Source organism: Drosophila pseudoobscura, chromosome X (genome assembly GCF_009870125.1).
Source record: "Drosophila pseudoobscura strain MV-25-SWS-2005 chromosome X, UCI_Dpse_MV25, whole genome shotgun sequence".
Taxonomy (NCBI): Eukaryota; Metazoa; Arthropoda; class Insecta; order Diptera; family Drosophilidae; genus Drosophila; species Drosophila pseudoobscura.
The window spans coordinates 53,265,576-53,282,349 of NC_046683.1; the positions used below are offsets into that span (position 1 = coordinate 53,265,576).

The window sequence follows — 16,774 nt, forward strand, 5'->3', positions numbered from 1 at the left end:
CATCCACATCCACATCTTCGGAAGGCTATATCTCACATATATGGCGCCAGATCGGTGCAGGACCTACTTTGCCAGGACCGTGGGGATCCAGCCTGTCGAACGGCATCAAAATCTCGACTACGAAAATGAGGCCGATTTTTTGCAAATTTAATGATGTAACCATCATGATTTTTTGCGAAAATCGTGAGGAAATGGATGTCCTTTTTTCCGATAGCAGTCGATTGGCAGGACTCTCCCGATCACGCAGAGCCATGCCACGCTCCGATCGGCTGCCATATAGCTGAGATATAGCGTACAGAAAAAACAAATATTCGAATGATTTGCACATCCACATCCACATCTTCGGAAGGCTATATCTCAGATATATGGCGCCAGATCGGTGCAGGACCTACTTTGCCAGGACCGTGGGGATCCAGCCTGTCGAACGGCATCAAAATCTCGGCTACGAAAATGAGGCCGATTTTTTGCAAATTTAATGATGTAACCATCATGATTTTTTTGCGAAAATCGTGAGGAAATGGATGTCCTTTTTTCTGGTGCCAATCGATTGGCAGGACTCTCCCGATCACGCAGAGCCATGCCACGCTCTGATCGGCTGCCATATAGCTGAGATATAGCGTACAAAAAAAACAAATATTCGAATGATTTGCACATCCACATCCACATCTTCGGAAGGCTATATCTCAGATATATGGCGCCAGATCGGAGCAGGACCCACTTTCCCAGGATCGTGGGGATCCAGCCTGTCGAACGGCATCATCTCGGCTACGAAAATGAGGCCGATTTTTTGCAAATTTAATGATGTAACCATCATGATTTTTTGCGAAAATCGTGAGGAAATGGATGTCCTTTTTTCCGATGGCAGTCGATTGGCAGGACTCTCCCGATCACGCAGAGCCATTCCACGCTCCGATCGGCTGCCATATAGCTGAGATATAGCGTACAGAAAAAACAAATATTCGAATGATTTGCACATCCACATCCACATCTTCGGAAGGCTATATCTCAGATATATGGCGCCAGATCGGAGCAGGACCCACTTTCCCAGGATCGTGGGGATCCAGACTGTCGTTCGGCACCAAAATCTCGACTACGAAAATGAGGCCGATTTTTTGCAAATTTAATGATGTAACCATCATGATTTTTTGCGAAAATCGTGAGGAAATTGATGTCCTTTTTCCGATGGCAGTCGATTGGCAGGACTCTCCCGATCACGCAGAGCCATGCCACGCTCTGATCGGCTGCCATATAGCTGAGATATAGCGTACAGAAAAAACAAATATTCGAATGATTTGCACATCCACATCCACATCTTCGGAAGGCTATATCTCAGATATATGGCGCCAGATCGGTGCAGGACCTACTTTGCCAGGACCGTGGGGATCCAGCCTGTCGAACGGCATCAAAATCTCGACTACGAAAATGAGGCCGATTTTTTGCAAATTTAATGATGTAACCATCATGATTTTTTGCAAAAATCGTGAGGAAATGTATGTCCTTTTTTCCGATGGCGGTCGATTGGCAGGACTCTCCCGATCACGCAGAGCCATTCCACGCTCCGATCGGCTGCCATATAGCTGAGATATAGCGTACAGAAAAAACAAATATTCGAATGATTTGCACATCCACATCCACATCTTCGGAAGGCTATATCTCAGATATATGGCGCCAGATCGGAGCAGGACCCACTTTCCCAGGATCGTGGGGATCCCGACTGTCGTTCGGCACCAAAATCTCGACTACGAAAATGAGGCCGATTTTTTGCAAATTTAATGATGTAACCATCATGATTTTTTGCGAAAATCGTGAGGAAATGGATGTCCTTTTTTCCGATGGCAGTCGATTGGCAGGACTCTCCCGATCACGCAGAGCCATGCCACGCTCTGATCGGCTGCCATATAGCTGAGATATAGCGTACAGAAAAAACAAATATTCGAATGATTTGCACATCCACATCCACATCTTCGGAAGGCTATATCTCAGATATATGGCGCCAGATCGGTGCAGGACCTACTTTGCCAGGACCGTGGGGATCCAGCCTGTCGAACGGCATCAAAATCTCGACTACGAAAATGAGGCCGATTTTTTGCAAATTTAATGATGTAACCATCATGATTTTTTGTAAAAATCGTGAGTAAATGGATGTCCTTTTTTCCGATGGCGGTCGATTGGCAGGACTCTCCCGATCACGCAGAGCCATTCCACGCTCCGATCGGCTGCCATATAGCTAAGATATAGCGTACAGAAAAAACAAATATTCGAATGATTTGCACATCCACATCCACATCTTCGGAAGGCTATATCTCAGATATATGGCGCCAGATCGGAGCAGGACCCACTTTCCCAGGATCGTGGGGATCCCGACTGTCGTTCGGCACCAAAATCTCGACTACGAAAATGAGGCCGATTTTTTGCAAATTTAATGATGTAACCATCATGATTTTTTGCAAAAATCGTGAGGAAATGTATGTCCTTTTTTCCGATGGCGGTCGATTGGCAGGACTCTCCCGATCACGCAGAGCCATTCCACGCTCCGATCGGCTGCCATATAGCTGAGATATAGCGTACAGAAAAAACAAATATTCGAATGATTTGCACATCCACATCCACATCTTCGGAAGGCTATATCTCAGATATATGGCGCCAGATCGGAGCAGGACCCACTTTCCCAGGATCGTGGGGATCCAGACTGTCGTTCGGCACCAAAATCTCGACTACGAAAATGAGGCCGATTTTTTGCAAATTTAATGATGTAACCATCATGATTTTTTGCGAAAATCGTGAGGAAATGGATGTCCTTTTTTCCGATGGCAGTCGATTGGCAGGACTCTCCCGATCACGCAGAGCCATGCCACGCTCTGATCGGCTGCCATATAGCTGAGATATAGCGTACAGAAAAAACAAATATTCGAATGATTTGCACATCCACATCCACATCTTCGGAAGGCTATATCTCAGATATATGGCGCCAGATCGGTGCAGGACCTACTTTGCCAGGACCGTGGGGATCCAGCCTGTCGAACGGCATCAAAATCTCGACTACGAAAATGAGGCCGATTTTTTGCAAATTTAATGATGTAACCATCATGATTTTTTGTAAAAATCGTGAGTAAATGGATGTCCTTTTCTAAGATGGTAGACGGTTGGCAGGACCCTCCCGATCACGCAGAGCCATGCCACGCTCTGATCGGCTGCCATATAGCTGAGATATAGCATGCAACAAAAAAAAAAAAAAAATTTCAAATGATTTGCACATCCAAATCTCCTTGATATCCTTGGTCCTTGAAAAGGACTTCATTAAATCAGGGACATTTTTCGGAGCACAGGAAGCCGTCGCACGCCCGGATCGGCCCACAAATAACGAAACGAAAAACGAAGCTGGCATGTAATTTATTTTAGAAAATGTATTTCAAGAAATCACCGATGGAGGCGCCACCGAACAACAAAAAACTCGCGTCAAATGGCCAAAATCTGGATGGGATACCAGACGAACAGAATCAGCAGCAAGCAGCTTTAGAAAATGCAAACAAGTGGTAAATACTTATGGGGGTTCCAAAATTAAAAAAATTTCGAGATGGGATAATAATTATTCAATAAGAATAACAATTATAATAATAGTTATTCAATAAAAATCAAGAATAACAATTATAATAATAGTTATTGGATAAAAATCAAGAATAACAATTATAATAATAGTTATTCAATAAAAATCAAGAATAACAATTATAATAATAGTTATTGGATAAAAATCAAGAATAACAATTATAATAATAGTTATTCAATAAAAATCAAGAATAACAATTATAATAATAGTTATTGGATAAAAATCAAGAATAACAATTATAATAATAGTTATTGGATAAAAATCAAGAATAACAATTATAATAATAGTTATTCGATAAAAATCAAGAATAACAATTATAATAATAGTTATTGGATAAAAATCAAGAATAACAATTATAATAATAGTTATTCGATAAAAATCAAGAATAACAATTATAATAATAGTTATTGGATAAAAATCAAGAATAACAATTATAATAATAGTTATTCGATAAAAATCAAGAATAACAATTATAATAATAGTTATTGGATAAAAATCAAGAATAACAATTATAATAATAGTTATTGGATAAAAATCAAGAATAACAATTATAATAATAGTTATTCAATAAAAATCAAGAATAACAATTATAATAATAGTTATTGGATAAAAATCAAGAATAACAATTATAATAATAGTTATTCAATAAAAATCAAGAATAACAATTATAATAATAGTTATTGGATAAAAATCAAGAATAACAATTATAATAATAGTTATTGGATAAAAATCAAGAATAACAATTATAATAATAGTTATTCAATAAAAATCAAGAATAACAATTATAATAATAGTTATTGGATAAAAATCAAGAATAACAATTATAATAATAGTTATTGGATAAAAATCAAGAATAACAATTATAATAATAGTTATTCGATAAAAATCAAGAATAACAATTATAATAATAGTTATTGGATAAAAATCAAGAATAACAATTATAATAATAGTTATTCGATAAAAATCAAGAATAACAATTATAATAATAGTTATTGGATAAAAATCAAGAATAACAATTATAATAATAGTTATTGGATAAAAATCAAGAATAACAATTATAATAATAGTTATTCGATAAAAATCAAGAATAACAATTATAATAATAGTTATTGGATAAAAATCAAGAATAACAATTATAATAATAGTTATTGAATAAAAATCAAGAATAACAATTATAATAATAGTTATTCAATAAAAATCAAGAATAACAATTATAATAATAGTTATTGGATAAAAATCAAGAATAACAATTATAATAATAGTTATTCAATAAAAATCAAGAATAACAATTATAATAATAGTTATTGGATAAAAATCAAGAATAACAATTATAATAATAGTTATTGGATAAAAATCAAGAATAACAATTATAATAATAGTTATTCGATAAAAATCAAGAATAACAATTATAATAATAGTTATTGGATAAAAATCAAGAATAACAATTATAATAATAGTTATTGGATAAAAATCAAGAATAACAATTATAATAATAGTTATTCAATAAAAATCAAGAATAACAATTATAATAATAGTTATTCGATAAAAATCAAGAATAACAATTATAATAATAGTTATTGGATAAAAATCAAGAATTACAATTATAATTATTATCCCGATCTGATGGAGTCCACGTCAAGGACCCAGGAGCAAGGATATATTCCCCAGACATATATATCTTGTTTTCTCCCTTATAGCATCCTTGATCTTATGCAGTCCTTATCAAGGATCAAGGATATTTTCTCCAGAAATATATATCCTGTTTCCTGTGATCGAAAAGATGTCCCTCATTTGATGGAGTCCTTATCAAGGATCAAGGACATTTTCCGCAATCAAAACTATTTAGTTTTCTCCGCCATTTGTGAACCGATCGGGATAATCAGGATAGTTTCCAGGACCAAGGATTATTATTTAATAGTTTTATTCAGAAAAACTTAGCTTAGTAAAAAAAAGAAACAAGTGGAAAAGATTTGTATCTACTATCTAAATATAGGTACGCGTATACCCTTAAACCTAACAAAAACGAGATCTATCTAGAGTCTAGTAGCCCGCGTAGCTCCTCCCTTGATTGCCGTAGTCAAAGTCCTTGTTGTCGATGGCCAGGTCGAAGGATAACGATGGCTTGTTGGGTTCGAATCTTGCAAAGATGCACACAACGATTCTGTGTGGCTGAGATACTTTGATAGGAGTCTGTACGGCGGGGGTTGCGGCAAAGCGTATGGTTCATTGGTAATCTGTGATGGAAGATAGATTTTAAAATGTATCCACAATTATAAACTGATTCACTTACGCATCTCGAAGCTAAAGCCCAGCGTTTGATTCGGCGGCTGCTGTCGGCGTGAACCAGCAATTCCGCCGCCGATCACTGGTCCCTGTTGCAGCGGACGGGACGCCACAGTGTCGACTCAGTGACACAGCAGCGGTATTACGGAGCCAGGAGCACACCCCTTGGAACTCCCGAAAGGTCGAGGAGCTACGACGGAATCACGCGCGGAGGAGGTACCGATGGTGAGCCTATTTGGTAATCGCTATCGCAGATACGATACGATACGGATATGATGAAGTCGATGAAATCGCTCAAATAGTCAGTTGGCAGGATCTGGACCTGTATTACTTCAAGCTAAGCTACATATACCACTTGAAGGAGTTGAAAAACCTTGCACGGCTAAGTATTACTATCTTCACAGCTGTTAGTCGTAATCCAAGCATGTCCAAGTCTGGCTGTACTCCAAGTGGGGAACGTGATGTCCGAGGATTTAATTTACCAGGTACTCAAAGTGCTGCAGGAGACTCGAGACCCCCTCAACCGAAAGACCCTTCTCCTGATCCTGGCTCGGGGACAGCTTCACGAGGTAAATAGATGATTCGCAGAATAAGTTGACTTATAAAGCTAATGGTATTCCGGTTAGAACCTTCAAGACTTGGGCTTTGACCGTCAAGTTAGTTAATTTTGCCATTGCTGAACATTTTACGAACCTTTGATAAATATTGAGGGGTTAAAGATCTAGGTGTTTACTTTACTCTGTTTATTCGGCGTAATAATTGAATAGACATATCGAACTTTAACATACAAGTACATACAAACATAATGTTAACAAACAGTACAACTTAATGACTACCAAAAAAAACTCCAGGCCCAGCAGCAACTGAACAGAGAACCATCTAATTTAAGTAAATATTAATTTAAGATGCGACAATAATATAATATGTAAGATTTGTATATTATGCTCGTAGGTTTATTCGCTTTTGTGTGTGTGTGGTGTGTGTGGCTGGAGCTCTCAGGTGGCGACTGGGCGACTGGCTGGCTGGCTGGCTGGCTGGCTGGCTGTCTGGCTGGTCACAACAGAAACTCCACCTTCCGCTGTCGTTGCTACTTGTTCACACTCCGATATATCATTGGTGCCGAGCGATCGTTGGTCTTGGTGTGTCGCAGCTTGACTGTGGCAAACTGGGAGGCTCTGCAAAAGAGGAGGGCACTTGTCCAGTAGAGAGTGTGCCAGCGTGCACCCTTCAAGCGCGCCTCTACTTACGGGTCGGATGGATGGAGGTGCAAGCTAATACGTGTGGGATGGGGCTAGCTGGGGATGGGTCGCACACCCGTTACAGGACTTTGTGTCTGGCTTTCAGTAATCTATTGAAAAGTTGCGGTACACACCGCGCCTGCTAGAAAGGCAAATGACATTCGCATTACTTTGATTACATGTACAGGGGCGGGGACGACAACAGGCTCGTGCAATAGAGTTGACCCCGGACTAACAGAGTGAAACATGATGCTTGGACGGGCTTAGATCTAAACGAAAACAAATTCAGTGATGTGGAGACGAGTGCGATTGTGTGGCAGGCGACCGAGAATGAATGCAGCCCCACGCTGTGGGGCCTTTTGCTGCACAGAAAGCGAAGAAAGTTTGCAATGAGGAGGCGGTACGGTACGGTGCCCATGTTACCCATGAAGCTTCCTCCTTATGGACTGGTTCTTTAGATACAGTTTACAATTAAAATATGTATAATATTAATTATGTATGTACATAATAAAAAAAAAAACAAAAATTGCCTTGCCAGTGAAAGATTGTCTGGCATTAAAATATATCTAAGAATTATCTTCAAATTTAAACAGAATTGAAACAGAACAGATGCAGGAATAGGAGCACAACTGGAGATATGGGCTCTTTCATTCATTCCTCAGCGGTAATCTCGTATTCCTGGCCATCTTTCACGCTCTCTGCGCATTTTCTTATCCGGTAAGAAAACGGCGAAACTTCATTCTCTTGGCATGGCTCTGGTCCAGTCCAGTCCCGATCCTGACACTGTTCCTGGTTCCTGGACCAGTCTCACTTTAGCTTGGCACTCGCCGACTTCTGTCCGGTGATGCCGTGCTGCTCCTGGTCCCAGAAGTCGTACCACGGCCCGTAGCTCTTGTTGCCCGTCAGGGCCTTTGAGCTCCTCTCCAGCGTGGCACTGTTGTGGCTGTGGTTGTTGCTGCTGCTGCTGTTGATGTTGTTGTTGTTGCTGTGGCTGGCGGAGGAGGACTTGAGGAGTCGTGTGCGCGGCAGGATGGTGGCCGTGGGTGCACTTGCATTTGCTGCGGAATTGCGGGTCAAGGTGCTGTCCTGCTCCTTGGAGGAGGACTTCTTCAGCGTGTTGGTCGCTGTAGTGGAGGTGGAGGAGCGGAAGGTGTGGAACTCCATTTGCTGCTGCTGCTGATGGTGCTGGCGGCGCAGCTTGTCGTCCTTGCGCACCAGATGATCGTTGATGACGATGCAGTCGTAAGGATCGGAGCTGGTTGACTTCAGCTCGGCGTCAGACTCGTCGTCCTCGCTGGTGTAGTACTGCTTGAGGATGTCCTGGCGCTTCACCGTCTTCATCACCAGTCCGTGGCCGTGTCCATGTCCGTGTCCACCCTTGCTGGGGCCTCCGTCGTGCTGCATGTCGTCGAAGAAGTTGTTCACGTCGCTCAACTTGAGCGTTCCGTGTTCATCGCTCTCGCCCTCGTCGGTGGAGAGGGGGAACTGCTGTTGCTGGGAGGGCTTGGACCGGCTCAGGGTCTGCGTCTTGTGCTGCGGCGTCGAGGAGGACCCGGAGCCCTGCTTGTCCAACTTACGGTGTGGCTGTGCCTGCTGATGTTGCTGCATCTGAGACTGGGACTGGGACTGGCCACGGCGCATTGTGCTCAGCCGCTCGCTCTCCGTGGGCTCCTCGATGTCAATCTCAATGGTCTTCATGATCTTCATGCGCGACTTGGGGGTGTAGCTGCTCCTCTGCTGCAGCTGCTGCTGCTGTTGATGTTGCTGTTGTTGTTGGTGGTGCTGCTGAGGGGGCTGACTCACGCCATAGATGTTCTCATCCTCATCGCCGTAGGCCTCCGTGCTGGTGAGGCTGTCCTTGCGTCCCCGCTTCTCCTGCGACGAGCTGGAGTTGTGCGACTTGGTCAGCGTTCCATTCCCATTACCATTGCCATTGCCATTGCCACTGCCGTTTCCATTGACGTTGCGATCCTCGTCCGAGCGGCGTTCCGCCTCTTCGCGGTCCCGCATCTCCTCGAGATTGGGTGCTGCCACCAGGTCCCGGTGCTGCCACAGCGACATCCCAGCCAGGATGTCCTCGCCACTGCGTCCTCCTCCGAACTTCCAGAACGACTTGGTCCGCTTCAGGCCCGCACTGGAGGCCTGCAGGATCTCGTCATCCGAGGCAATCAGATCGTAGCGCATCTTGCCGGCTCCGACCCCGTTCTGGCGGCTCAGCCGGTGCATGCTCTTGTCGTCCATCTGGCTGTCCACGCTGTTGCGGAAGTTCCGGTTCAGGGTCCACGAGGCCACGTCCCGGGGCACCGTGTGCGTGTGCGAGTTGGTATCGGCTCGGCGCCTTTGGCCCGTCCGTCGTTTGTGGCGCGGATGTGGGGATGTGTCGTTTGGGTGGGCGTGTGGTCGTGTGGTCGTGTGGGTGCGTGGGGTTAACACAGGGGATGACAAGAAAGGATAAGGATGGCGATACATGAAATCAAAACAAGAGAGGTAAAGAAGCAAACGAAAAATAAATTAAATCGATCAAATCTAGCGCAAAAACTCAGGCATGGCATAGTACGTTTATATGCATATGGGATGGAATCGAAGAATGGTTACGGATTAGTGACAACCAAGAAGAATGCCGGAATGCTGCGGGGCTTTTTGGAGAGCAAACAGGTGGAAAGATCTAGCTACCCTCTGTGGTGATGTGGGGCAAGATTTCTGCCCGCATTTGCTCTCCAAACAATATCGTTTCCACTTACCGAATGGGCACACGCTGCGTGGCGGTCTCCTCGTCCGAGTAGTCCACCTCCGGCTGCGGGGGAGGCTCATTAGCGAAGCCGCTGTCGTTGCTGCTGTGGAGCGAGGTCTTTGCCGCCACTCCAGACTTGCCCGATGGATGGCTCATGGAGCTCTGTGGGTAGAGGGGGAGAATATTAGCTAGAATCTTGGAGCATAGGTATCCCCATCCCCATCCGTACCTGGGCTCCGTTCAGGAGCTTCTGCTTGCGTCTCTCGACTGCGGCCGGAACTCCATTGGTGGCGCAGAAGCTCTGCGAGCTGTTCAGCATCCTCGAGGACTGGCTCTGCTGCCCGGTGGGCACTGGTGCCGGCAGTGTGGGCGGCGGGCCCGGACGTGGATTCGCCCCGGAGCCGGCGCGGTACTTCTTCTGCTGCTTGAGAGTGTCGCCGAACATGCGCGTGGGCGAGGACTCCTCGGCACTGTGGTTGCGTCTCCTCCTGTACGTGGCATCGTTGTCCATCAGCTCCAGCTGGGCCTCCGACATGTACTGCTGCTGCTTCTGGTCGTGATAACTGCGCAGGGCACCTCCACCGGTACTACCACCGGCACCGGCACCGCCACCGCCACCTCCACCGGCTCCGGCCCCCATTCCGATCCCTGCTCCGTTGCGCTCGTAGCTCATGTGCATGTTCTCGTACCGCCTGCCGGTGGAGGGCACCACCTCGCCGGTATCAAGCGCGTTTGTGTAGGCCACCGGGAACCAGCCAAAGTGCTGGGTGCGGAGGTTCTCGCCGAACTGCCAGCCCTTGGCCTTGCCGCCCACCAATGCGATGCGGTCGCCCTCCTCGAAGGACAGCTGGTTCTCCCCGGAGGGCATGTAGGCGTAGAGGGCCTTGACCAGCGGACGCTGGTCCCCGCGCTGATCGTCGCTATGTGGCGCCAAGTGTTCCTCGATGATCTTGTGTTTGTTGCCTGCGCATCGAAGGGAGGAGAGGATCTTATACTGGTTAAGCAGCTAGCAGCTAGCATCTAGCATTATCCACTTACCCGAGCCTAGGCCAGTGCCCACGAGGGCCAGATTGAAGTCGGACTTGGCGCGTGGCAGCGAGTTCTGGGCATAGTGCGATGACCCCACTCCGCCGATGTTCTCACGCTCGTGCAGGGTGCGCATATCCCCGTAGGGGGCGTCGATGCTCCGCGACTTTTTCAGCTGGGTGTGGACCTGGTCGTCGTCTCCGTCTTTGATGCGCTCCTGGGGAATGGTTAACAGAGTTGTTAGCGCCCAATCGGTTGGGGCATGGAGCATCGAGCATTACTCACCAGGCGTCTCATGTTCGTGTTGTTGTTGTTGTTGTTGTTGCTGCTGCTGCTGTAGCCGCTCTCGTACGCGGACGGCGGAATGATCTCACGAGAAGCGGCAATTTCTTGCCAATTTTCGAAATTATTATCAATTACCGTCTTCCCGGTGGTGTGATAGGCCATCCAGTGCTTGGCGATCGAGCACTGGCGCTCCAAGACGAACCCATAGCGACGTCGCTCCTGTGTCATGGCCTGAACGGAAGTGGCAACGCAAGCAACGAAAGGGAATCAATCGTGAGGAGGAGGAACCACACACGCACAATGCACCGATTCGGCCAGAGCCAATGAACTTACATTCTTGTAGCTCTGATCGCAGAACACATCCAGCTTCTTCTTTTGGTCCTCCAGCACCTGCAGGCTCTGTGGGGAAATCCATTTGATTAGCCCGATCTTTTCGATCTGTTCGACCCCCCCATTTCGCTCGGACCACTCACCCTCAGCTCCTTCTCGGTGTTCTCGGGCGTGGCCTTCTTCTTGCGCTGCTTCTTCATGGTGGAGACGGCCTTCTGGTAGCTGTCCATGCGCACCTTGTGCTGCTGCATGAACTTCTTCTGCTCGTGCTGCACCACCTTTGTGTCCTTCTCCAGGTTTGTCTCCAATGGCACCAATAGATCCACATAGAAGGCTTTCAGCTGTAAGTATTTTCGGGTGAGTGTTGCAGGGCCCAAGCTCTCCTCCAGTCCAATCGATTGGTACTCACAATATTCATCTGCTGCTCCTGTATGTCCTTGTTGACGTTCACAACGCTCATCAAAGCCGAACCTAAAGGTGAGAACAGAACGCATACATCACTCGCTGTACCCATTGGGGGATTTCGGTTTGCTGGCGTGGAGTGGAGTGGAGTCTTACCAATATCGCCCGTTCCGCTCTGCTGGGCGTTCATTGCAATCTTGGCCAATGCTTCATTGAATAGACGCGAGGCGGTTGCGGCACCTGTTGCATGAAATGGCACGGAATGCATTGCAAATTAGTTAACTGTATAGTGCAGACAATGGGCCTCCCCATCTGTCCCCCCCCCCCCCCCCCCCACCTCCCTTCGCTCCCCATCCGTCCTCTGTCCCCCGGTCGCTGGTGTGGTCAATTATGATGCGATGCGAGAGTATTACTTACCATGCAACGCCTTGAGGTAGCTCTTGCCCGCCGCGATCAGCTGCCTGGCACCCGGATTGAATCTGTCGAGTATGTTCTGCAATGGAATGGAAGAGATCGATATAGTCGTTAGTTCGGGTGCAATACAATACAAGCTTGTGCTTACTTATCGCACAGATAATTAAATGTAATTTATGAGGCAGGCCAGGCCAGGCCAGCCCAGGCCAGGCCAGCATTCCCCCCCAAACATTTCAATTTCATTATGTCTTGGGCTTTGCTATACCGGGACCCAGGCAAATCTCTGGTAATGGCTTTCCACGCTGTGCCGCGGGTAGTAAAAGTCTGTTGTATAAGTTGATTTGAGACAATGTTGTGTTGTGGTCAGAGCCAGAGCCAGAGCCAGAGACATCGTTAGTTCCGTGTAACTCCGCCACGCGGTTGTTGCTCAAAACAAAAAAAAAAAACACAGTCGCACTCGTAATGCTAATTGAACATTTAGCAATCTATCATCTACGACTATCAACAAGTATCTACGACTCTGGCGGTGAGTGTAAATGAAAGCGAGCTGTGGGCTAATGAATACCAATACAATCCAGCCATAATTAAGATTCCAACTGACCAAAACCCCTATAACCCCCCTATACTGGGGACACTGTACTTTCCGCATTCTCTCTCAACGTTCAGAATCCCATTTGGATCATCCATGTTATGCATTTCGATCTGCAATTTGGAAGTAGTCAAAATCGAGTTCCGCCAAAGATTTCCCACTTGGCGGAGTTTTTACCGAGTGCAGAGTCATGTTTGGACCAGTTGTGCGCCAATTATGAACTGGAGTTCATTTCCAACTGGATTCCGGGTGTATTAAGCCCCCATTAGCTTATCGCATAGTCGAGTTGCAACGTAACAATATGTAAGACGTGATCCCTAACCAGATTCTGTACCGGTTTATGCTTCATTCAATTTACATTCGGTGGTGCTTTAGACAGCCATCTTTTATGGATACCAGACTAGATAAGATTGAGAGTTTATTATCAAACTATCAACTAAATGGCATCCAGTTGAGTTCCAATGAGTTGAGTTCCAAACCATCCCAGAAACATTCAATTAAAGATTAAATGTCGAATCATTCAACATAAATCAAAATTCAAGATTTTCAATGTAATCAATCATTCCACTACCTCCCCCATAGCCAATGGGAACCCCTTATAGAATTTATAATTCCTTTGGGGGAAATACTTAAGCCGCAGAATCATAAATCTATACGGACAATGAATCATTCGATCATCAGTAATCGGAAAATGCAAAAATAATAAACAGCTAAGCGACAATTAATTAACAACTTTACAGATGAGAAAAGATTTGCATACAATGCGAGATCGAGATGCGGACTGGGACGGGGACTGGCAGGGGGACTGGCAATGGGTCTGGGACTGGGAGTGGGAGAGTTGAAAGGTGCATCTGGGATGACGTGAACCGTTTGTCATGTGTGACGTGACATCATCGTAGAGCGAGTGCTGACACCATAAAGCGCCGTGACAATGAGCCACATTGGTCCTGGGCTTGGCCCCACAGTAAACACCGCCCGTGGATGTAGAAGACAATGTCGAGCTCTTAGCACGCAAAGCCATACCCGAAAAACAAAACCAAAGTGGTCTCTGGCGACAAAGTGTTTTCATTGTCTGTGTCTCGGAACAAAGAGGCAGCTTTCGAAAAGGCAATCTTTAAACAGCGAGTTAGATACTCGCATAATTGATGGTTGGATTGTGTTCTTGTGATCACTGAGAAATTCTTTGGTGGTCAATCATTTCCGGCTGCCTGCCCAAAGCACTCACTGGGGCCGAGTGCGATTGGTCAGTGGCCGCCAGAAAACAATTAGCAGCAAAATGTCAAAAATAACAAAGTGCCAACAATAGATGTCCCTCTCTAGCTCTGGAACAGTTCGATCCGCTTGTGCTGGGGATATGACGCCCAGCCCAGAGAGAGGTATTTGCCCCAGCAATTTATTAGCCGCAAATGTGGCATCAAGGCGTGGGAATGAATCGAGTCGACACGAGTCTGAAAAAGTCAGTTATTCAGATAGTTGAAAACTCAAAGACTCGAATACTCGAATACTCGTCCCCGAAGGTCGTCGCTGTTTAACGATTCAACTTGCCCGAGTTTGAGTGTTTGCTTTTATGATCTACTAGCCGGCTGATTTATCTTTATCTTCCACTCAAAGACACAGACACAGATACAGATACAGATACAAAGCTGCACAGTTTGCATTCCCCGAACGCGATGTGTGTGCCCTTCTCAAGTGCACTCGTGCCGATTGACCTCACTGCAATTACATTTAATATAGATACAGATACTCGCACACTCGCACACTCGTGCCTTAATCACTTCGAAGATACACATGAACAAATGTACATGGCCGCAGACCTCTGGGGGGATCAGCAGTTATGGGTTTATCAATGTTAATTGTTTGCTTCGCTGGGGCCCAACTCATTTGCGGTTGCTGCAATCAACGTTTGGGTCACTGGAGCTATCAAAACACCCAACGACTGTGATCCACCACGGGATCTGTGAATTGATTATACCCTTGATATAATGATATAGCAATGAAAACACTAAACACTCTAAGACTCTGAACAAATATTGTTGAGTAAACGTTTAGGCACTCATTTGGAGTTGATATCTCAAGAGGTTGGCTATATATATTGATTTGTACACATTTGACTATACGGAACTGATGGTTCACAGACTGATGCCTCATAGGAGGACCTTATGGCTCCCCCTGCCAGCGTTCCTCCGTCCACAGCGTGTCCCCCTAGGATCCCCTGTGATCTTATCTGGACGTGTAATTGCCTTAACTGTTTAACAAATTCCCGGTCGTTCGATTCGGCAATTAACCAGATAGTCGTATCCCCCACTGGATAGCCACCCACTCCCCCAATCTGCGGGGCAATTAGAAATGCGGCTTGCTGACGCAACCGCTTATCACGCCCGCAAATCTCCACAGCAACAGCCGCACTTAACCCAAAATTAATTGAGGTAGTCTTGCCCATTTCCCATTACCCATTGCCTCCGCCCAGCGGCCAGATCCCAGCCCGGCCAGGTCTGAATCTAAGCCAAGACCCGACCCAAGAGTGGGGTGGCTTTGCCTCTAATCGTCGCTTAACATAAATCGCCAGCCAGCGAGCGCCACATATGTAATTTTTTTAATTAAAACAGAGCCACTAACCCACCCTCTCTCTCTCTCTCTCTCTCTCTCTCTCTGCCCCCCGCTTAGGCAGGCAACGAGGCGGAATTGTGGAAGGGTAGGAAGGGTACGAACGGTACGAGGCGAAGGAGAGCCACATTCAGGTTAGGCCATAATTCAGCGACGCCGGCCAGCGACACACCCACCTCCGAGGCATGCGAGAATGCAGCCACAAAGCAACATCACCAACAACAGCCAAGGAAGACTCTTTCGGCAGTGGCCGAGGCGTTGGATACCCTTACAACTATGTACACACATATATTATATATCGTACGAAATAAATAGTAATAAGATCCCTATACTGTGTGACCAGTTTCTGCCTAAAAGTATGGTTTGCATCGAAATGCATTTCAGATTCCTCCTATTCCAAACTGAACACAAATCCTAATGTTTAAGTAAATAAATACAATTTTACATCGAAAAAAACACCTATTTGTTGTATTACTAGAGGGTAAACTCTTGGAGAAATTCAAATGGGGAACCGGAATGTTCTTCATTGATGTTTCGGAAGAAACCTGAGAGGCGGTGCCAAAGATACCGAGTATATTCGGCACTCCAATAGGTATGCGATCATGTGGAATGTGCTTCCCTTGCCGCATTGTAGGCAAACATTTGGTACGAGTCGCAAATACCCTCAAAAAAGGGTAGGCCAACGAGCAACAACCGTAAGCCGCAATTATGCCAATTAGAAAACAACAAATGCAAAAAGCAACACGCAACAGGTATTCCAACAACAGCAACAACAACAACAGAAACAACAAACGCGAAAAATTCCAACAACAACAACAACAAAAAAGGCCAACTGTTGACAAAACTTCAACTTGGAAGGCGTCAGGCCGCAACCAGTCACGCCCACACAACTAGTGGCAGAGAGGAGTGGCACTGTGGTGGCACTCAGCCGAGGAGTGGCTGCGGCTGCGGCTGTGGCTAACCCTCTCCGTGCCACAGATCCCCCTCCCGTCCCCCCCTCCGGCACTGCGGGCAAAACTCCTCTCCTCGCTCCACAGATAATGAGCGCCAAGTGCGTGAAAAATGCTAAACGCAACGTAATTCTCGGTTGCGTGACTTTTTCCCAGGCCTTGGGGAAAAGCAGCAATAAAATTATATTTCTGCCAGGGACCAGATGTCCCTGGGGGATTAAAAACAGAACGCAAGGGGCAGGATCCCACACGGGGTCCCATGAAATCCTAGGGCAGAGCCCAAAGGAAAGAAATCTTATAACCGAGTTTTAATTTAAT

The 16,774-nt window shown here is 45.8% G+C and overlaps 1 protein-coding gene across 4 annotated transcripts in view; it reads right to left on the reverse strand.

The window, feature by feature from the left end:
- Window positions 1-6,607: 6,607 nt before the first annotated feature.
- Window positions 6,608-16,774, reverse strand: part of IRSp53 (Insulin receptor substrate 53 kDa) — a 31,570-nt gene continuing 21,403 nt past the window's right edge. Inside the window, exons 3-13 of one of the 4 annotated variants that reach the window (XR_004470062.1) lie at window positions 12,317-12,392; window positions 12,056-12,139; window positions 11,907-11,968; window positions 11,641-11,838; window positions 11,501-11,566; window positions 11,168-11,398; window positions 10,895-11,099; window positions 10,086-10,819; window positions 9,867-10,018; window positions 7,135-7,267; window positions 6,608-7,062 (exon numbers count right to left, since the gene is read on the reverse strand). Coding sequence is in view for 3 of the 4 variants with exons in the window: in XM_015187849.2 (XP_015043335.2) it covers window positions 7,933-9,463; window positions 9,867-10,018; window positions 10,086-10,819; window positions 10,895-11,099; window positions 11,168-11,398; window positions 11,501-11,566; window positions 11,641-11,838; window positions 11,907-11,968; window positions 12,056-12,139; window positions 12,317-12,392 (3,339 nt within the window). In the remaining variant the exon portion in view is untranslated. Of the gene's footprint in view, window positions 9,464-9,866; window positions 10,019-10,085; window positions 10,820-10,894; window positions 11,100-11,167; window positions 11,399-11,500; window positions 11,567-11,640; window positions 11,839-11,906; window positions 11,969-12,055; window positions 12,140-12,316; window positions 12,393-16,774 lie in introns of all 4 variants that reach the window. The other 3 variants (XM_033383220.1, XM_001353902.4, XM_015187849.2) reach the window with 3 other exon arrangements.